General features: G+C 44.3%; 1 protein-coding gene and 1 long non-coding RNA gene across 2 annotated transcripts in view; both read right to left on the bottom strand.

The window, feature by feature from the left end:
* The window catches only part of Tmem117 (transmembrane protein 117), a 471,810-nt gene that overhangs the window by 369,980 nt on the left and 79,557 nt on the right, over positions 1 to 22,273 (bottom strand). The window contains exon 3 of the mRNA XM_031353693.1: positions 17,184 to 17,316. Coding sequence (XP_031209553.1) covers positions 17,184 to 17,316 — 133 coding nt within the window. The remainder of the gene's footprint in view (positions 1 to 17,183; positions 17,317 to 22,273) is intronic.
* On the bottom strand, positions 821 to 2,290 carry LOC116078459. Its single transcript, XR_004113556.1, has 2 exons — positions 1,819 to 2,290; positions 821 to 1,283 (listed from the first exon to the last, which is right to left on the bottom strand). It is a non-coding gene; the product is annotated as an uncharacterized LOC116078459 (long non-coding RNA).

The raw sequence follows: 22,273 nt of genomic DNA, 5'->3' as shown, positions 1-22,273 counted from the left end.
TGTGATTTAATTCTATTTACTTAAAATATGTTTTTAAATGTTAACATATTCAGATAAATTGAAATCATCATAATGCAATAAAAGTTTAAAAAAAAGAAAAAGAAAAAAGAAAATGCCTCTCGACTGGCGAGATGGCTCAGCAGCTAAGAGCACTGACTACTCTTCCAAAGGTCCTAAGTTCAAATCCCAGCCACCCGTGATGAGATCTGATGCCCTCTTCTGGTGCGTCTGAAAACAGCTACAGTGTACTTGTTTATAATATAATTAATAAATCTTTGGGCTGGAGCGAGCAGGGACTGAGCGAATGGGGTCTACCGGAGTGAGTGAGGCTGACCGGAGTGAGCAGAGGTCCTAAAAGTCAATTCCCAACAGCCAGATGAAGGCTCACAACTATCTGTACAGCTACAGTGTGTACTCATATACATAAAATAAATAAATAGATCTTTAAAAAAAGAAAGAAAGAAAATGCCTCTATGAGATCCAGCTGTACAGCATTTTCTTAAATAGTGATCAAGCAGGGAGGGCCCAGCCCAACTCTGGGTGGTGCCATCCTGGGCTGGTTATCCTGGGTTCCATGAGAAAGGAAGCTGGGCAAGCCATGTGGAGCTAGGCAGGATCCCTCCGTGGCCTCGGTATCAACTCCTGCCTCCGTGGCCTCCCCATGAGCTCCTGCCTCCATGGCCTCAGCATCAGCTCCTGCCTCCGTGGCCTCTGCATCAGCTCCTGCCTCCAGCTTCCTGCCCTGCTTGACTTGCTGTCCTGACTTCCTTGCATGATGAACAGTAATGTGAACGTGCAAGCTGAATGAACTCTTTCCTCCCAATTTACTTTTTGGTTATGGTGTTTCATCGCAGGACTGGAACCCTCAACTAAGACAAAGTCTCCCAGGGAAAAATTCCTCAGTGGGAAGATCGGTCCCAGTGAACGCCATAAGACACCCCTGCGCCTGAGACGAGTTCTCGGCCCATCGTCCATTTATATCTGTAGAATTGTGACGCTTCATGCCATCAGCAGAGCAGATAAGATTCAGAAGAACGTCGGGCAGCAAACAAAATCACTACAGGAGTTGAGGAGAACATATCTGTGCACTTTCTACAGAAATTCTCCAGCCATTCTGGATGGGTGCTTCTTTCTTCATATTTTCATGACACAAACGCCCTATTTTAAAAGACAGTGAATCAGGCCTGGGGTGGCAGTGCAAGTCTTTGATCCCAACACTTGGGGAGGCAGACACAGACAGATGTCTGGGAGTTCGAGGCCAGGTGTCCTCAGCTTCTATCAGTCTGTGTTGAAGCAGTGGAAGGAAGAAGAGGTGGAAGTCAGCACTGGGGCCATCTCGGATGCTGGCAACTGCACCATCAAATTACTCCTGAGCGCCTACTTATATTGAAAGCTGAGGCAAAAACCACAGGTCCTGACAAGTTTGCCTTAAGCAAAACAGAGCAGTTTTTATTTTCATAAACTTCAGTGAGAGGCACAGAAAGTGCCATGAAGTTGGCCAGCTAATCCATAACCTGTGACTCTCCTGTCAGTCACAGTGGACATTTATGAGTGTCCATGCTTATTATGCATTTCTTTATGTCTGTCAACACACTTTCATTATTAATTTATTATGTTACTAATTATCACTTCAAATGGTTCTTTTCATCTCAGAGTAACCTTGCTCTAATGGTCTCTATTAAAACTACTTTGCCAGAAACTAGTTATAACCATCCGCCTATATTCAGTGCATTTGAAGGCCAAGATATAGGGACCCCCAGGGCATCCACTTCCCTCCTCATCTCTCTCCTACTGACACTAGGGAGGAGAGCCACATACTTAAATCAGCCCCTGGCAAGCCAGCCCATGTCCTTCCTTCTGTGTGGACAGCAGGCCAGCCCATGTCCTTCCTTCTGTGTGGACAGCAGGCCAGCCCATGTCCTTCCTTCTGTGTGGACAGCTGGATAGGATTATTGCTTGCTTTTCTCCCTTAGAAGTTTTCGTATCACCTTAGGATATAAAAGCCAGGCCTCAGGGAGGATATTGTTTAAATGACATTGCTCTCATTTTTGTTTATTCACAACCTTCCCTTTATGACGTCATCCTTGGCCTTCAGCAAATGCCTCCCTCACCTTCCCAGTAGTAGGAGTTAACTCGCACACATGCCTCTCTACCTCCAATTATTTCCTGACTCACGCTGAACCAACAGTAGCCCAGGAAGGGGAGCTAAGTTGCCAAGGTAACCAGACAGCATGCCCTATGTTCAATCTCAGTTGGATTTTCTATTCTAATTGATCCAAATCTCCTGTTCATGGCTCACTTCATTTTCAAAGCAAACAAAGTATGCGGGGCACTCTTTATTTTTTGTTCTGACCTATCACACAGATCTCATCCATTTGTTTACAGGGACCACTGGATGAGGGGTTTTGTGAATTACTAATTTGGCTCATCTATTTCTGTTAACCTGAGCATGTATTCAAAGTATGGCAGGGAAGTGCCAATCAGAGTGAAGACGTTCACCAAATCAGCGTTACGGTAGCTGCAGAGCCCTGAGCCCGTGCACTCTGGCCATATTACCTTACTTCTATGGAACAGACCTCTCTTCTGTCAGTTGTGGCACATGTATTTGTCTTGCATGACCATCTGATGTTATCACCATATACAGATAAATGAGAATTAGATTTTGGTGTGAAATGCACCCATGAGTTTATGTCAGACCATGGATATGAGGACTTCAGAACCATCTGCCTATACATTTTCTCCTATCCCAGGCCCCTGCTATGGACCAGATCATTCTAATTTGAGTCATGAGTTAAGTGTTGAATGTCACTTCAAGGATGAATATTTAATCACTTCTCTGGGATTCCCACACAACAGCCACAATTTCAGTGTAGACCCCATGGGCAAATGATGACCTATGAGCAGGAGCCTCTAACTGGCTCATAATGAAAATATACTGTAGCTAGGAGTCACAAAATCTTTAGAGTTGCTATTGGGGTACAATCTACCATATCCTGACTTGTATATCTTACTTTCAAGTTTATATTTGGATGTCTCCTATTTATTTTTTTACTTCTGAAACATGTACTTCAAATGGCTTTTAATTTGGGGTCCATAACTTATAACATATTATGTGTGAATATTATTAACTGGCTTAGGAGGGAAGGGTAAGAAGGTTAATTCAACTCTTCAAAATGCATAACTGCCATCGTCTTCATTCCTAAGTGATCCAGGCGTCAAGGCTATAACTACAGCCTAGACCCAGAGCCCTTAGCTGTGGAGTCTTGTCTCATCCTTTTGACCCATCAACATTCATTGTCTAGCATAACAACACAGTTCCATGCCCCACTTCCTGAGGCACCTGAACACACAGTGGATTGATGGGTGCAGGGGAGAAGGGCTCCCTCTTTACACTGTAACTGGTGATTCATGTGCAAATTTGGTACCCAAAAGTCTGTGTTTTTTTAAACTGGTGAGGCCAGGCCCCGAGTGATGAGCAGTGTCAAGAGCTCTCAGCCTGTCTGGGAATTGTAAGGAGAAAGGCTAGAGCAGAGCATCATCCCAGCCTGAAGGGTCTGGGGGAGTTAGCAAACTCTTGGAATCTCGTCACCAAACAGCTACACACACCCAGCCTCCTTACTTGTCTTTGAATTTTCAAACACTTGCCAGAAGATGACTCTTCCAGATGCCGTAAGTGAAATATAAAAGGTACCTTCCCCAGACACTGAAAATGTCTCAGAAGCTGGACTCTCCTAGTTGTCTCTTCTTTCTGTGGAGCCACATTCAATAGGAGCCCAAAAGACCTACTGCCTTACGACCTCTCCTGTGTGAGTCTGACCACCTTCCAGTTCCATCCGAGGGCTTGGTTGTGATGTCTCTGTAAAGTGCAGAGGTGTCTTCACAGTCCCTCCTCTTTAGCAATGGTGACTCACCTTGGAACTTAGAGTGAAGCTTGCATATCAACCTCTCGATACAAATACGATGATGCTTTTATCAATAAATAGTTTGGAGCACTGCCTTAATCATTTGTTTGTCATCTTAACAAAAGCAACTTAAGAAAGGATGAGTTTATTTTGGCACATAGTTCTTTTTTTTTTAATTTATTTATTTATTTTAGATATTTTCTTTATTTACATGCGAATTTCTCCATTCCCATTCTCCCCTCCAAAAAACAAAGAAACAAACAAAAACAACAAAACCAAACCCCTGTTGCCTCCCCCTTCCCCATGCCTGCCACCCCGCCCTCTCCCACTTTCTGGCCCTGGCAATCCCCGACACCGGGGCTCAGAACCTTAAAAGGGCCGAGGTCCTCTCCTCCTATTGATGATTGACTTTGCAATCCTCTACCATACACATGCTGCCTGAACAATCAGACCCCTCCATGTGCAGTCCTTGGTTGGTGGTTGAGACCCTGGGAGCTCCGAGGGTACTAGTTAGTTCATGTTGTTGTTCATCCTAAGGGGCTACAAACCCCTCAGCTCCATTGGTCCTTTCTCTAATTCCTTCACTGGGGACCCTGTACTCAGATCGATGAATGGCTGTGAGCCTCTAGTTCTAAAACATACAACACGCCATACCAAGGGAAGTATGAGGAATTAACACGAGTCGGTTAGTCACGTGGAGCCCACTGTTCGGAAGCACACAGCCATGAACACTAGCGCTCAGTTCGTTTTCTCCTTCGTATTTGTTCCTGAAGCTCAGCCCATGAAATAGGACTGCCTGCATTTAGGTTGAATCTTCCCACCTCAATTAACCTTAACTAGAGAACTCCCCATCGTGCCCAGAGGTTTGTTTCAAGAGCAATTCTAAACCTTATCAACTTGACAATGAAAATTAACCACTATAATCACCTAGCAATAGATGTTACAAACATATAGTTATAAGTGATAGGTTATTACATAATATGCGTTTTCATAGCATGTTTTGTAATGTTTTATGGGTGAGATATACATCGGTACAAAACAGTATCTGGAGGTTTAGAGAGATGGCTCAGAAAGTGAGGCGTCTACTGCAAAAGGCATCAGGACCTGAGTCTGAATCCCTTGCTGGCTGGGCATAGCACAGAGGGAGAGAGGGAGAGAGGGAGAGAGAGAATAGCATATGGATAATCTAGAAGCATGTTAACACTCCCAGCACCCAGGAAGGGTAGGCAAGAGATTAACATGCATTCGGTGCTAACCTGGACTAAAGTACCTCAAAAAAGAAGTATTCAAACCTATTAACACTTAGCTCACAGGATATAAACATTTTATGTCATAAACACATACCCTTCCGTCTTGCTCCAGAGAACACTGAACGATCTGTGCTTTATAACACAGCTGGAAACCACAGCCTAATCTTCTGAAGTATGTATCTTCAGGAGACAGAAAGAAAACTTGGAATGCTACAAAAAGTGCATCAGTCTTATCATTTAATCTCTATTTTATTGAGTTTTATTGTTAATGACCCAAATAAGTGGGTCATTTTAAAAACTAGGAGAGACTATTATTTAACGTCTGGCTTAAATCAGATTTTTTAGTGCTCAATTTCTAAAGCCACACAGGTCCTTTAGCATCATGTCCTGTAACAATAACATTCAATTATGTTAGGGACACATGCTTCTCCAGAAAAAACATTGAAAAGAGATCATCAGGGTGCCCTGGAAGTAGGTGACAGGAGGATGAATGGGGAGAGGCTAGTCAGTGCCATGGTGACTCTGACCTTGAGGCAAACGGACCACTCACCACAGTTTACCAAGATAGAGACACACAGTGGAAGAGGGTAGGCTCCGTCTCCAGAATACTGCATTCAACTCTGCTACAGTTGACATAACCTTAGCAAAGAATATATATAAATAATGAAATGCTGTGTTAATAAAACCAGTTCTTGCTTCTCATCAATCCAGAGTTATTGTGGGGTTAATAGAGGACAAATGTGTTAACTCATCACAGAAATGTCACTTTCACAGATGGTATGGGGCTGTCTCATTAATTTGCTGAATTAGACTATATAATTTTGGTAAGTCTTGAGCCTTTGGCTATAAAATATGCATCAACTTTCCATAACTAAAAAGTAGTCATTTTCTGTCTGTCACCAGGAAGCAGAAATTGAGATGGAATGGAAAGACACTCGTTATTATATGACTGTGGATAACACACACACAGACACACACACAGACATACAGAGACACACACAGCCTGCTACACAATCCACTTACATGATCCTAAGTCTGTCAGATTTTCCTTCTCTCTTCAATTTATTAAAATTACCAAGCAACCACTCAGTGGCCTGCTGTATGCATATTTTTCCCTTAAAAATCATAATGACTGCATTTGTTTGTTTTCATGGGCAGAAAATAAGGGCAGCTCATGCCTGCTCACAAACACCTGCTACAGCCGCAGCCCAGACAGTGCCATGCTCCCATAAGTCAGCCATGTTAGGTCATACAAACAGGCACAAAAGCTCCTGTTCGGTGAAACCTACAGATGTCTCGTGCTCACTTGGGAAGTTTTATATGAATTAGGAATAATTGTTTCACCTTCCTAATAGCAGTAATATTTTGCAATTAACGTAATCTTTCCAGTCCCAGGAGGTGTGGCCCACTTGTCTATGTTCTCATTTGCTATGGCCTTAGGTTTGACCCCACACACTGAGATAAATGATTGAGTAAGTAAGGTCATGTTATCCCATTGACCAGTGTGATATTTCTGCTATCATGTTTATAGAAACCAATGTTTTCTAAGAGCCAGCATGCTGAGAAGGCAACTGAAATCCTTTCTTTACTGTTATGATGAGAAACTAACCCTTATCAATCCTTAACGGTTGCTTCATAGGCAACATTAGAGCAACTGGTCTGCACACGTGGTCTCATTGCCACAGCAGCTCTAGCTAGGGTGGGTCCCACTATTCCGCTGTAAATCCCCCACAGTACTACACCAGGAGCTAGCTAAGACGCATCCCTCACCAGATCCTGTTTTCTGGATCAGAACTTTTCAGGCATGGAGGCTCACACATGTAATCTCAACAACACTTGGGAACTTGAGACACTTTTGATTGTCTAAGAATTCAAAACCGAGCCCGGCTGCCTACTGAATGCCAGGCCACCCTGAACTAGAGTGAACCCCTATCTTTAAGGAGATTCCAGTAGGCAGTGATGAACAGCGATCCCAGAACATGTCTCACTCTGGCCAAGCCAGTGTGGACTCTGGAGTAACAAGAACACAGCATTGATTGTGTTTCTCGATAATTCTGTAAGAAGTCATTGATTCGGACACCACTAGCTGGGCTTGGGAGTAGCCGGCATAGCCTGTACTGTCTGCCTTTCTTTGTACAGTCAAAATCAAGTAATGGAAAACTAAGCTGCCCTACTGTGAATTTTTCCTATCAAATCCGCTTCATGCTCAGGCAGTCCCTTCTGCCAGTCCCCTTTCCTCTCTCTCTCCTCTTTACCTTCCTCCCTGCTCCCCTCCCTTTCTCTGTGCCCTGTAATATCAACTCTATTGACCAGACTTAGCCCTTCAATCCATTTTTCAGCCCAGCAGCCCAGTCTCAGCCATCAGCGTTAGCCCTTACTTGCAGCCTCAGTAATGAATGTTGCTATTATTGTGAATTAATTGTACGAGCCAGTCAGTATTTAGCCTAATTAAGAATGAAGCCAACAAATGATTTAAAGCACCACTCGAGCAGAATTTGCAGTCAGCCATGCACCGGCTGCCCAGTGAAGCCTCCCAGCAAGGCCCAGACCCCGCCCTCTCCTCATCCTAACTTCAATGCTCTATTAGCTACTTTTGGGAAATTGGGAGGGGGGGTCCTAACCCATCACAACTCAAATCAATAGCCTTTACTGTGCTTAAGTCTATCACGACTCATGGTACAAAAAGCTAGGCATTCCTGAAGACCATTTCTTTTTTTTTTTTTTTTTTCCTCTGACCATTTCTCCAAGTAGACTTAGCAGTCCTAAAGACAAAGAGACGGGCGTCCCCTCAGAAGGAAGCTTTGCCGTCTATGACGGTGGCTGGCCAAGCAATCTTCCACTCGAAAGCAACAAATAAAGATCATTGTGCTTGAGAGTGAAAACCACAAACCTGGCCCCCGGCCCTGCTTCAGAGGAGGAGTGACTAGATCTCTTATGAAATATCCCTCTGTACTCCATAAGCTTTCATGCGTTTTATCTGTTGCTTAAAAGTATCTTTTAGAACAGTGAAGGGGAGGCTGAAGAGATGGGTCCATTAATAAAGTGCTTAATGCTCAAGTCTGAGGAGCCAGGTTCAGATTCCCAGCCCTCAGAAAATGCTGTGCACAGGGGCACATGCCTGTAATCCCAGCACCCAGGAGGTGGAGACGGGGTCTTGCTGGCCAGACAGTCTAGAGGAATTGGTGAGTTTTGGGTTCAGTGAGGAGACCTTGTCTCAAAAACTAAAGTAGACAGTGAATGAGAAAGACAGTCAGCGGTGACTCCCAGCCTCTGTGCATATGTGTACGCCCGCCGGCCTGGTGTCCACGGGAGCCATAAAAAGGCATTGCATCCCCTGGAACAGGAGTTGCATGTGGTTATGCCATCATGTAGATGCTGGGAATCAAAGCCTGGGTCCACAGCAAGAGAAATAAGTGTGCTTAATAGCTGAGCCATCTCTCTCTCTCTACACACACACACACACACACACACACACACACACACACACACACACACATCCTTCTGAGACTCCTTGGCATGCTGATAGGAGCCTGATATACCTGTCTCCTGAGAGGCTCTGCCAGAGCCTGACATATACAGAGGTGGATGCTCGTAGCCAACCATTGAACTGATCGTGGGGTCCTCAATGAAGGAGCTAGAGAAAGGACTGAAGGAGCTGAAGGGGCTTGCAAACCCATAGGAAGAACAATAATAGCAACCAACCAGACCCCCCAGAGCTCCCAGGGACTAAACCACCAACCAAGGAGGGACTCATGGCTCCAGCCATATATGTAGCAGAGGATAGCTTTGTCTGGCATCAATGGGAGAAGAGGCCCTTGGTCCTGTGAAGGCTCGATGCCCCAGTTTGGTGGAATTCGAAGGCAGGGAGGCTGGAGTGGGTGGGTGGGTGAATGAAGTTACAGAAGAGTCTCAGGGCTGAGGCAGGTCAGGTGAGCTTGGGATCTAAGCAGCAGGAGACCCTGGACAATCTCTCCCTGCATCCCAGTCCTCTCTGTCTCCCTCATCTATCCTCCTTGCCCATTCTTGCGTGTTTGGGTTGCCTCTCTAGACACAGCCACATGATTCTGAGACTCCTAGTCAGTGGCCCTTGTCACTTCTCACCTCCTCCAGCACCCACCACACTGAGCAGATTAGGTCTCCGTGTAGTTCCTCACCAAAGCATCACAGGAAGGAGGCGAAGAGAGAGGGAGGGGCTATCCCATCCTCATGGTGCCAGCATTTCTGGTTATACCTTATACATGAAGACTTTCAAAATCCTTACATCTTTGTCTTTGTCCCCCTGAGCTCTTCCTTATGCTATATTTAATCTCTATTTATATATTAGTACATATATTTTAAACTACCTGGAAAAAACAATAACAACAAAAACCTGAAGATTTTCTCTGTGATCCACTGCACACACACCAGCTTAGTAGCCTGCCCTGCACAGTGCCCTGTTCGCTGTGAGCGCTTTCTGAGAGTAGGGGCCTGGTTTCTTCGGTGGTACACACAGTATTTGTTTTCATAAGGCCGGAGCAAGTCTATAAACATGTGAACATATTTGCATGCATGTGTTTGTAAATATTGTCATAGGAGTCTGTCCTAGATCCTAATGAGGGCCAAGCACATCACACAAAAGAACTTGCATTAGAGTTTGCTATGTAAATTTCATCAAAAAGTTCCCTGGGGGCTGGGGAGATGGTTCAGGGAATGCTCACACTGCTTTTACAGGGAATCTGAATTCAGTTTCTAATGATCATAGGCAGATTCACGGTAACTCCAGATCCAGGGAGCTAAGAGTTCTGGCCTCTTTGAGCACCCGTAGGGTGCACACTTATAGACGTGCACACAAAAATTATACAAGCCAGACCAGAATTCCTCTTGTGACGCCGTCACTACTAGAAGCGACAAGGATGCTGCCCCCATACATATTTCAACCATGTGAATGCCTACACAAGACCTGCACAATGACAATATAAAAAGATATTCTAACACAAGAGGAAAACCTCAGGCAATGCCAGGTCCTAGACAAAGAGCTTGAGGTAAGTAAAGAGTTGAGGGGGAGAATTTGCCTAACCCGGGGTAAGCATCCTAAGTGGATATCCAATACCAAGTGGTCACCCCTAAAACCGTACACACAAGCAACAATAAACAGACTCAGCAGGTTTCATATATATTTATGCATATATATACATATATATGCAATAATAAAGAAAATGAAACCATCAGTTTGAGGAGTGAGGGGATGGAAGGGGATGGGAGGAGGGAAGGGAGGGGGAGTGCTATAATTATATTTTAATTAAGAAAACTTCTCTGACAATAAAACAGACAAAAAATGTCAACATCATGTTTCACGAACTCAGGAAAGGGCAGATTTCTCTGTTTTGTGTGGTTATCTCTCAGCTGTTAGAAGCACCTTGTTAGCGTGCATCAGCTGTGGAAGGCTGGGTGGTAATACCGTCATGTGCACACCATGCACTTTGGACATAGTTTCTCCATTTACTTCTAACCATTCTCTCTCCTCCCTTTTCCTGGTAGAAAAATACTAACCTTACTCCCTTTAACAACTAGCACTAAAAACGTGTCTTTTGCTGCCCTCCAGTGGCTCTTTTTTTGTCATACAGGTCTTTCATTTGCTTGGTTAGAGTTACAACAAGATATTTTATATTTTGCATTATTCATGGCGATTGTAAAAAGGATATTTTTTTTCTCTAATTTCTTTCTCAGCCTGTTTATCGTTTGTATAAAGGACAGATACTGATTATTTTCTTTAGTTAATTTTGTTTCCAGACACTTTGCTGAAGTATTTATCAGTTTTAGGAGTTCTCTGATAAAAATGGAAATCAAAACAACACTGAGATTCCATCTTACACATGTCAAAATGGCTAAGATAAAAATCTCAAGTGATAGCACATGCTGGCGAGGATGTGGAACTAGAGGAACCCTCCTCCATTGTTGGTGGGAGTGCAACCTTGTACAATTATTTTGGAAATCAATTTGGCAGTTTCTCAGAAAACTAAGAATACTTCTACCTCAAGACCCAGTTGTGCTACTCCTGGGCCTATACCCAAGAGATACCAGGAACATTTGCTCAACTGTGTTCATAGAAGCTTTATTTGTAATAGCCAGAAATGGAAACAACCTAGATACCCCTCAACTGAAGGATTGATGAAGAAAATGTGGTACATCTACCCAATGGAATACTACTCAGCCATTAAAAACAAATATATCATGAATTTTGCAGGCAAATGGATGGAATTTGAGGGCATCATACTGAGTCAGGTAACCCGGACCCAAAAGGACATACATAGTATGTACTCACTTGTAAGTGGATATTAGCCATAAAATACAGGATGCCCACACTATACTCCACAGACCCAAAGAAGGTAAACAAGAAGGAAGGCCCAAGCAAGGATGCTTGAATCTCACTTAGAAGGGGGAACAAAACAGTTATAGGAGGCAGGTAGAGGGAGGGAAGTGGATGGAGAGGAAACAGGGAAGGGAATGGGGGACAAGATCAGGTTTGGGGAGGGACAGGAGAGAGGGCCAGAGGGCCAGAGGAGTAATGGAAATCTGCAGCTGGCAGGGGTTAGGAAGGGGCTATCTCACATTCCAGAGAGACCTGGGATCAGGGAGGCTCACAGGAATCAGTGGGGGTAACATTAGCTGAGACTCACAGCAGTTGGGATATAGAACCTGAAGAGGCTACCTGCTGTTGCTAAGAACTCCAGTGGAGCAACAGGGACACCAACCAACCCACCCACAAAGCTTTCAACCCAAAATTTATCCTGTCTATAAGAAATGCAGGGACAGGGAATGGAGCAAAGACTGAGGGAATGGCCAACCAATAAACAAGCCAATTTGAGACCCATCCCATGGGCAAGCACCAATCCCTGTCACTCTTAATGCCACCCAGCAACTGATTGAAGCAGATGCAAATGGAACTTGGGGACTCTTGTGGAAGAGGGACTGGGGAGTGACCAGTGGGACAGGCAGCAATTGGGAAGAAGGGTGTTTGAAATACCCGAATGCTAAGCATCCTAGCAGCCTTTTGCTTCCTGCTCAGTTTTCTAATCATTAAGATGTAGGTCTGGACTTTGGAGCACAGCTTTCTTCATTCCTGCCTTTTCCAGGGCTTGGTCCAGTGTTTAAACAATGCACACCAGCGTGCCGAGGCTGCAAACACTCGTGTTCTTTCTGGTGCGGATGAGTGCTACTCTCCTTTTACTGAGTGTTTCTCCTTTTCTCCCCTAAGAGATAGCTAGGCCAATGGCAGAAAATGTGCACCTACTATTCTAAAGCAAAACCTCACTGGAGTGGCTGCAGCCCCACCAACCCTCCCATCCCTACCTCCACTACCCTACCCTCATAATGTGAGCCAGGCAGCATTCTCAGAGCATTGTTTTTTGGGGTTTTGTTTTGTTTTTTTGTTTTTTGGGGTTTTTGTTTGTTTGTCTGTTTGTTTTGTTCCAAGACAGGGTTTCTCTGTGTAACCCTGGCTGTCCTAGAACTCGCTCTGTAGACCAGGCTGGCCTCGAACTCAAAACTCCACCCGTCTCTGCCTCCCAAGTGCTGGGATTAAAGGCGTGTGCCACCACCGCCTGGCTGAGCATTGGTTATTTTAATTGAAAGATGCATTAACACAATTTTGGTTCAAAGGAAAAGTTCACAGAAGCCAAAGTGCACAGGAGGTGAGGCAGGCTGGCACTAAGCTGTTCTGTACAACAAACTGGGAAATCTGCAAGACACTGTGAGGGGAGCACCAGACTCTGAAGTTGGTCAAAGAAAATAGCCATGGCTGTAACATGGGCTCAAACTCTTTAAAAATCTCTATTAAAACCCCAGACCCTGGCTATGAGTTCTCTGGAAGAACTTTGACCCACACAGCATGCCATGTCGCTCTTAGTGCTGCCCCAGGCAGACTCTTTCAACATCAGGACTTCTAATTACTCATTCCCAACCTGTCTTACTTAGGGTTTCTATGGCTGTGATGAAACACCGTGGCCAAAAGCAACTTGAGAAAGTTTATTTCACTTCCTCTATCATATCACAGTTCATCACTGAAGAGAGTCAAGGCAGAGACTCACACAGGGCAGGAACCTGGAGGCAGGAGCTGATGCAGAGACCATGGAGGGGTGCTGCTTACTGGCTTGCTCCCCATGGTTTGCCTAACCTGCTTTTATATAGAATGTGGGGCCACCAGCCCAGGCCGTCCCCTATTAATCACTAATTAAGAAAACCCCTACAGTTTTGCCATCAGCCTGATCTTACAGAGGCATTTTCTCAGTTAGATTTCCTCTTCTCAGATGACTCTAGCTTGTGTTATGTTGACATAAAACTAGCCAGCCCATAGCCCAAATCCTCAATTCTAGTCTCTGCCAAAACCCAAGAACTGAGTCTCTAAGGCCCTGCCTGGGGCACTGCCCACCGGCTTGCTGCCCAGGTATTCAGGTTCTACAGGTTTCCCTCTTGCTCTGTCCTATCTCAAGATAAGCCTGACACATGTTTTTTTTTTTTTTAAATCCATCCAGCTGTGTTATATTTTCCAACAGTTCTACGGTTTGTACAGCAGAAGAATTACTGTGTCCAACCTACTGTGGGAGAAGAAACTGCTTGTAAAATGCTAAAGGCAAGCCTGGGATTCTCACCTACAACCTCCAGCGTTCATGGAGAGGGGGTCTCAGCTTATCTCTAAGTCCTCTTGAAGCTGCTGCCATAGGCAGCATTTCGGTGCTGAGAGGTGTTGAGCAGACAGAGAATAAAATGCACGGAATGATTCCCGTGGTACTGGGAAGTGGGAGAGTCTGAAAATCTCCCCTTTGGGTCCATCAAGCTCATTGGCCCCTTGTCTTCATCTTAGTTCATTCCCCAAAGATGCCTAAAACCTTAGGAGTTGGTGTCTATTTCAGGATGGAAAACAGGAGCCTCGTAATTTACCTCTTACCAATTTAGTTCTGGCCAGGGCTTGTTCTCAGTTTCCAGGGATCATGCACCTCAGTCTACACTAAAATTATACTCAGTTCTGAATTGGAAAAATTTTAAAGCTCACCAGGCTAAAATATCCTTCCCCATCTCTTTTGGTTTGGTTTGGTTTGGTTTTTGGTTGGTTGATTAGGTAGTTGAGATTTTTGTTTTGTTTGGATTTTGTTTTTAATCTCGGGAACCATACAGGTTCAACATACATTGTAGTCCTGAAGCATCCAGTCTGGAAAGAAAGCCCCAGACCTAAGAACACTAGACCTAAAGAACTAGACCTAAGTTCTAGTGTTCCCTGGGTTTCCTGGGTTCAGGAAACACTTTGGGACTGGGTCCTGGCCAGTGGTTCTCAACCCTCTTAATGCTGCAAGCCTGAAATACAGTTCCTAATATGTGGTGACTCCACCAACCATAACATCATTTTCATTGCTACCTCATAAATGTAATTTTGCTTTTATGAAATATAATGTAAATCTCTATGTTTTCAAATGGCCTTTGGTGACCCCTGTGAAAGGGCCGTTTGACCCCGCCAGGGGTGGCGATCCACAGGTTGAGAACAGCTACTCTAGTCCAGCATCACTGGAAGCATCGCCAAGCCGGGGCCGATTGGAATCCTCTGCACAAAGCTGAGTCACTGTGAAGAAGCCTGTATTTTGTATGAGCAGCAACACCACATACACCAGGTACCTGTGATGTCCACATGCCCCTGCTCCTCTCCTCACCTCGTGGATCATTTCCTGCCCTACACGGGATTCAGCAATGCTCCAGATACCCAGAAGTACATCAATGTCCTTTTCTCTAGGAACTAACTTGTCCACCAGATTCACAACCAGCTTTGAAGCACTCGCTTGGTCACATGATAAAAGCAGGCACTGCATCTTTCACAGGCGGCCATTTGATGTTTTTAAACAGTACATCTAAGCAACGTCTCTGTCGCTCTGTGTGTGTACGTGTGTGCGTGCGTGTGTGTGTGTGTGTGTGTGTGTGTGTGTGTGTGTGTGTGTGTGTGTTTTCAAATAACATTTTTAAAGACATCCTTTCAGAAGAAGGCTCTTTTCCAGCAAATGTGAGACAGGTCACAGAAGAGTTCAAGGATCTCATAAGAGTTCAAATATTCCATAGTCTCTACTAGTGCATTCAACCTAAGAATAAAAGGGAACCGCTGTTTAGGTAAGACACTATGTATCAATTGTAAAGCATTCGGGTTAAGGTAAGAAACTATGTATCAGTTGTAAACCATTAGCTTAGCTACTACACACACCTCCTATTTCCTTTGATTATAAAAGTCAGTTTGGAAAATTAACCTACAGAAAAGGCTAACAGGGATGTGTGCTAACCTTTCAGAGATGGATCCTTAGAATTCACTACTTAGTAGGCCAGCCCCTCTATCATTGCTTCGAATAAGGAGTTAATTAGAATTCAATTTGGGGCAATCCTTAATTTCTTGATCCATAAAATGGAGTCAATGAAAGTCCCTGTTTGCACAGGCTCAGTGCGAGGTTTGAACTGAGACAACTCAAGCCTGATCAAGGCTCTCTTTAGGATTCTTTTGATTTAGCTCCTGAGCGCTTCCCTCTGTGCATGGGATTACGATACTGAATTCAATTTACTAATTTTAAATCTACCTCTCTATCTTCATTTATATCCTTTACACAGACCTTAGCAGCACCATATAAGAATACAGTTTTCCAGCCTCGGACGCCCAGGCGCTTGGGAATACAGGGCTGTGTTAGCCTATCAGGCTCCTTCCAGTGCTTTGAAAGTACAAAAGTCTCTTGCAGAGAGGCCGCTGGCTGCCTTACTGAGTCCTCGCTCTCACTACCTACTGTTAGCACGGGATCAAAATCTGAGGAGTATTTTGAGGAACACGAGTGGCTCCTATCAAAAATAAAGCCATTGCTGGCGGCATTATCTGGGTACAAGAAATAATCACAACACATTTCTAGTGGTATTCTTAGGCCCAAACATTTGATCTAGAATCATTCGTGGATTTTGCTACTATAAAGTAAAAACAGTGTAAAATATGTGCTTTTCTGTCACCAGTCAGCCCTTTACAAGTGGGAGAAAATAAGATGTTAAAATGGGCTTCCCTCTCAGCATTCAGAATTGAAAGCCAAACTCTATTACAGCATCCAGACCGCCTCCCACTGTAGAAATGGCTGAAAATCTTAGTAACCCTGTAACTTAGAGGCAGAGAGTGTAATCTAGTGAGGAGAGTAGACAAACATCTTCCCTAGTAATTATCTCAGAATCGATACATAAGCAGCTTCTTGTTACTACCTCGTCAACTGCTTAAGATTTTAAGCTGAACTAGTCTTCAATGTACTGCCTTTAAAACCTAACCAGAACGCAAGCCAGTTGGACCAGCCTTCCCAGTGTTCTGCTTTTAAAACTCAGCAAAGCGAAGCTAGAAGGACCCTGTGCTGTGAGTCTGACCTCTGGGCTATGGTATGCAATGAAAACTGGAGAAAGTTGAAAGAAAATCTACAACACAGTTACCAGCAAATCTCCCTTCTGCTGGGATGTGCTAGCATGGTGGTGCTCCATCGGCCTTTAATCCAGGGAGCCTGCCTTGAACAGGACCCAGCTTCTCTCTGCTGAAACTGTCAAAAAAAAAGCTTGACTGTTTTATGCTACCACGCCAAGAATGGATCATGAGTTCAAAACCAGCCTGGACTACACTTCTAGACCATATCACAAAAAAAAAAAAAAAGTCAAACAAACAAAGGCTACCAATATCAAAGTATCCAAGACTTTTATTAAGTCAGGCACAGTGAAGCACAGAACTCTTTCACTATTAAAGAAAAATTGGTATTGGCCTTCAAGCTATACCAAAAAAAAAAAAAGGGTTCAAAAAATAAGGAACAAACATAGGTGTTGTAAAATGCCTCTATCATCCTGAAAAGAAGAAAGGTTCTAAATATCATAGGAGAGACAAACCCAAATCATCCCTATGTAGGGCATGGCACCTGCGAAGGAACATGTTTATAACAAACACCTGAAAGCCCTGGGCGAGACCTAAGATTTCCCCACCACCCCTCAGCACACGGGCGCTGTGGACCACACCATGACTCACCCCATGTTCCCGTCCATCAGAAGAACGGTGTTATAGATGTGAGAGAAGATGAAGAGAAACAGGATTGTGCTGAAGAACATCGTCATCCACGACCCATGGTCTTCTCGGAACATTTTTAACCGGAGTAGCTGGCCTGAAATACAAATATTGCAGGTCAGTGCACACTGGCAATTGAAATTCATATATCTTTCCTTTACTTTAGGCACAGGAGTACCTTACGGAAAAAAAAAATTATGTAATGCCTTTTTGCTTTTTATGAAGATAGAATCATGAATAAAGTCCAACGTAACCAATAACCCTGTAGAGTGTGGTATTAATGTAAGAATGATTGCCCAGGAGTCCTCCATTGCCCAGGAGTCATCCATAGCCCAGGGGTCATCTATTGCCCAGGGGTTATCCACTGCCCAGGGGTTATCCATCGCCCAGGGATTATCCATCACACTGGCACAAGGACACATTAGCACACTATACTTGCTGTATTTTATGTATTTTTGTTTATACTAAGACGACTTAAGGCTGACAGCAAAAAGCCAAGAAGTCTGTCCTGCTCAGTTTACTTTTGCTTTCAGACATCCATCCTAAACTCAGCTTTACTCTTAACTTATAAAAGTCTGTACAGCCACATGTGTGAGAGAATCCCATGTGTGTTACAGAGTGCAACATGACTTGTTGGAAAATAAAATTTCCATCCTCATTCACAGAATCCCAATTTACAAAGACCAATTATATAAAGAGAAATAAGATTAAAGTGTTACATTTTTATGGAAAGGAATATATAGCAGGATAAGCACTGAAATAAAAGTTATTAATATAGAAGTGTCCCAGAAAATGTTTACATTTATGAATACAAGTATTCTGAGACATGAGTACAATTTTTTTTTTTTTTTTTTTGCCTACAAATAAAACCCAAGAGTAAGAAAATGGTGACACTAGGCCACCTGGGCCTCTGTAAAGATAAGCTTTGTCTGGTGTAGTTATTTCCATTCCTCAAAAAGCTTATGTCGTCAACGAGAAGGGAGATGGTACAGCCAGAACCACAGTGACAGGGTGGACTGGCCGGTTGTGAGTCAACTTGACACAGGCTGGAGTTATCACAGAGAAGGGGGCTTCAGTTGGGGAAGTGCCTCCATGAAATCCAGCTGTGGGGCATTTTCTCAATTAGTGATCAAGGGAGTAGGGCCCCTTGTGGGTGGTGCCATTCCTGGGCTGGAAGTCTTGGGTTCTATAAGAGAGCAGGCTGAGCAAGCCAGGGGAAGCAAGCCAATAAGAAACATCTCTCCATGGCCTCTGCATCAGCTCCTGCTTCCTGACCTGCTTGAGTTCCAGTCCTGACTTCCTTTGGTGATCAACAGTAGGTGGGAAGTGTCAGCTGAATAAACCCTTTCCTCCCCAACTTGCTTCTTGGTCATGATGTTTGTGCAGGAATAGAAACCCTGAGTAAGACACGAGGACAGGGCTGGAGATGGCTTGCATTTAAAATAACAGAATGCTCCTACTAAAGACCCTAGTTCAGTCCATGAGCTCACATCTGGCTGTCCTCCTCTTTGTGTGTGTATGTGTGTGTGTCTGTCTGTCTGTCTCTCTGTCTCTCTGTCTCTGTCTCTCTTTTATGCACACACACATGCACATGGTTAAAATAAAATATCTTTAAAATCAAGTGAACCTGAGTTTTTTAAATAAAATGTGTCAGTAGGACAAAAAGCTCCCCCTTTTATCTATGCAAAATAAACAAATGTTTCCTCCTGAAGTGATCTTACAAGGGACAGGCAGAAAGCTTATAGAAAGAAAAGGTCTGTTAAGACTGACTTTAGGCTAGAGACGGCTCAGTATTTAGGAGCCCTTACTGCTCTCCCAGAGAACCCAAGTTTCGTTTTCAGCAACCATGTCAGGAGTTCACAATCACCAACCACAGCTGGGGAATCTGATGCCTCTTTCTGATGCCACGTACACATGTACATATATAAAAAAAAAATTAAATGTCAAGGTTTAACTATAAACTTTCCCCTTGTATTTATTTTGGTTAGATGGCATATTAGATGTCACTTAGAAACTAAGAAACATTCTCCTACCCCAAACATTAGCTGTGGGGTGGGGAAGGCAGATTAGATTGTACCACTAGGCTTCTTGGTTTACATAGGATACACAGAGGGCAAATATGAAAGTCAGAGGGAGCTAAAGAGATAGCTCAGCTCGTAAAGTCCTTATAGCGCAGGACTTGAGGTCCATCTCCATCCAGACTCACATTCTAAAAAGCAGGCTGATGGTGCAGCTGGTCAGACAGAGATGGGCTTACGCCTGTGACTCACTGGCTAGCCAGCTCACTAATCAGCAAGGCCTGACTCCCAGTGAGAGACCTGTCTCAAGCAAAGTGACAGCAGTTCCTGAGATATGGCATTTGATGTTACCAGATGAGGCCCACGGGCGATGCACCCAGGAAGTTGACTCTGGCCTCCACAAGCACATGGGAGTACACACGTGCGCACACGCTTGTCTTGTTTTCAAAAGAAAAATGTGACTGGATAGCTAATAAAACACTGCGCAAAGCTCTACCAAAATAAATGATTCTACAAACCACCGCTAACAAGGTTTTAAAATTTGAAGATCAACTGACTAAGTAACTATGGAAAGCCGGGAATGTTGAAACCTCTGTAAGACAGGACTATTACATTGACAGGACTATTACAGCACATAGATATTAAGCAGAAGAGTGTTTGGGGCTAAAAAAATACATAGCATAAATATCTTAAAGCAAATGATAAAAATATGTATCCATTCAATAAAGAAATATATCTAATATGTTTTACATGCCAGATGAAGTCCTAGTTGTCAGAGACACAGCAGTAAACAAGCAAGAGAATGTTGAGGGGCAAATGGCACTGGGCAACCAGTGAAGACTCGACCTTGCTGTATTGTGAACTGCCTTTGAGGTTCCCAGAGCTACGAGTCTTTTCAGCTACAAAGACCCGTGTGGCTAATGCGGTCATTGACAATGAACCATGAGGACCTATGATCAGGATCCCGTGAAGGCTCTAAATGCAAATTTCTCTTTCAGTGTCTTTATGTCAAAAATTCACTAACTGACTGGTTTTTAGGGTCACATCATAACGATGGTGATTTAGGAGTGCTCTGCAAATGAAACATGGTGAATTAACCATGTGCTGCCCGAAATAGTACAGAGTCAGTAAACAGGGAAATGTGACAGACCCATTACACGGTCACCACCAAGCTCACTGTCTGGAATTCCTGCAGTAGACACATGAGAGTAAAATGCCCGGCTAACAGGGTCAGTACACACTGGCACACCTGTGAAGTCAAATCACACAAAACATCCCCCAAAGCAACTTCAAGATTAACTCAAGCAGTAACCACCAAATGCCAGAAACATGGGCTGCCATCGACTGACTGGTTCCACAAATCACTTCCCCGTGCGATATAATCAAGTCTGGAACCTTGGGTGCAACAGAATGGCAAATATAAACGGAAAGGTTGGTCCCAGGATGCCCCAAAAGTTTTAGCAACAGAAGAAAACCATGTGAAAATTGCCAGCGTTGCATGACTATGTCCCCATGCTCTTGAGACAGTGCTATGAACAGAATTCCTTGCCATGTCTGGGGCTTTAACTAAGGGAGAAACTAACTTCTTCGCAGTCATACATATCTCCGGGGCAATTCCTGCCAGGCCTGTGTTATCTGACCACCGAGAAGGCCACTGACATGAAGTCTGAACTGCCAGATGGCAACTTCATTTCCTTCACCTTTGTTTATATTCACAGTTGAAGGGAGCTGTACTAAAACGTTCCTGCTGAATGGAATACAGATGGCCAAGTTACAGAAGGAAAACTGCAGCCTACACTGTTCTCACTGAGAACACACAACTACAGAAGACCTAAGAAGCACACTTGACACCACGCTGCCTGCTCTGCTCCATGGGCACTTTAACCATCTACAAACGGCAGCGAGGTGGAAACCATGTTTGTCCTTTCTATGATTGTCTTCCTGGGCATGGTGCCATGCTCTGAACTGGGTGAGATACTCCAGGAAATTCATGTTGGAATTCTATTCCTATTTTAACCGTTTTGAGATGTGGCCTTTGAGAGGTGATTAAGTTGTTGTGGAAATTTAACACCTGGGGACTCGGTTGATTCTCTCGAGACCGGATTAGTAACCATGAGATGGGTTGTTGTGAAATGAAGACGGTGTGTGGTTTGTCTGTTTGGTACATGTCCAGTTTCTCTCTGCAGTTCAGAGCAGCATGAGCTCCTCAACAGTAGTCGAAATGCCTTCCAATGCTCAGCTTCTAGAATCACGAAGCAAAATGATTTCCATTCTTTATAAATTACCCAGCTTAGGTATTCTTTTAACGGCTACGGAAAATGCATTAAGACACTATGGTGCCTGACACTACTATCACTTAAGATTTGTTGGCCCGAGTGGAGGAAGAACACAACAAAATCTTATTGCACGGGGCTCTGTATTTCTGCTTCCTCCTGCGCTGCTCCCCTGAGCTCTAAGAAGCGTTTGCTGCTCACACTGCCTCCACCTCGTATCTTCTCAAGCATCCATTACTTGCCCATCTCTGTTGATTCCTACTTAACTTAAAACTCCAATTCTCTTATTGGACTTTTCCCCAATATCCTGATACCCTGTATATCCTACATGTGTTTTACATTTCCTCTGTAAAACCCCAACTGTAGTTGACAACTGTTGGGTGCTACCACTTGTTGGGCACAAGACTTGGGGAAATAAAGGGGTCTCGCATCTGCTTGGGGCTAGTGGCACTGGGCGAGGCAGGACGCGGGAAGGCTGACTGCGCTGACCTCAAGGAAACCTCCAGGCGGGCATTGGACTGTGAGAAGCCACCGGATACCGCTCCTCGATCCTGGGGGTGAGGAAAGGGCACGGTCTGGGGTCCCTGCGGAGCTGCCAGAGTCAGGTTCCGACTCTCAGGCACCACAGACTGCTGGGTACCGCGGAAGAGCTGGTTCTGGGGTCCCTGGGCCGCATGGAGGCCAGGAACTACAGGTTCTCAGTCTTGGAGATCCCAGATGCTGCTATATGCTGAGGAAGAGTGAGAACAGGCCTTCAGGTGGG

The sequence above is a fragment of the Mastomys coucha genome, unplaced genomic scaffold (genome assembly GCF_008632895.1).
Source record: "Mastomys coucha isolate ucsf_1 unplaced genomic scaffold, UCSF_Mcou_1 pScaffold11, whole genome shotgun sequence".
Classification (NCBI taxonomy): Eukaryota; Metazoa; Chordata; class Mammalia; order Rodentia; family Muridae; genus Mastomys; species Mastomys coucha.
This window is presented reverse-complemented; position numbering and strand designations above follow the sequence as displayed.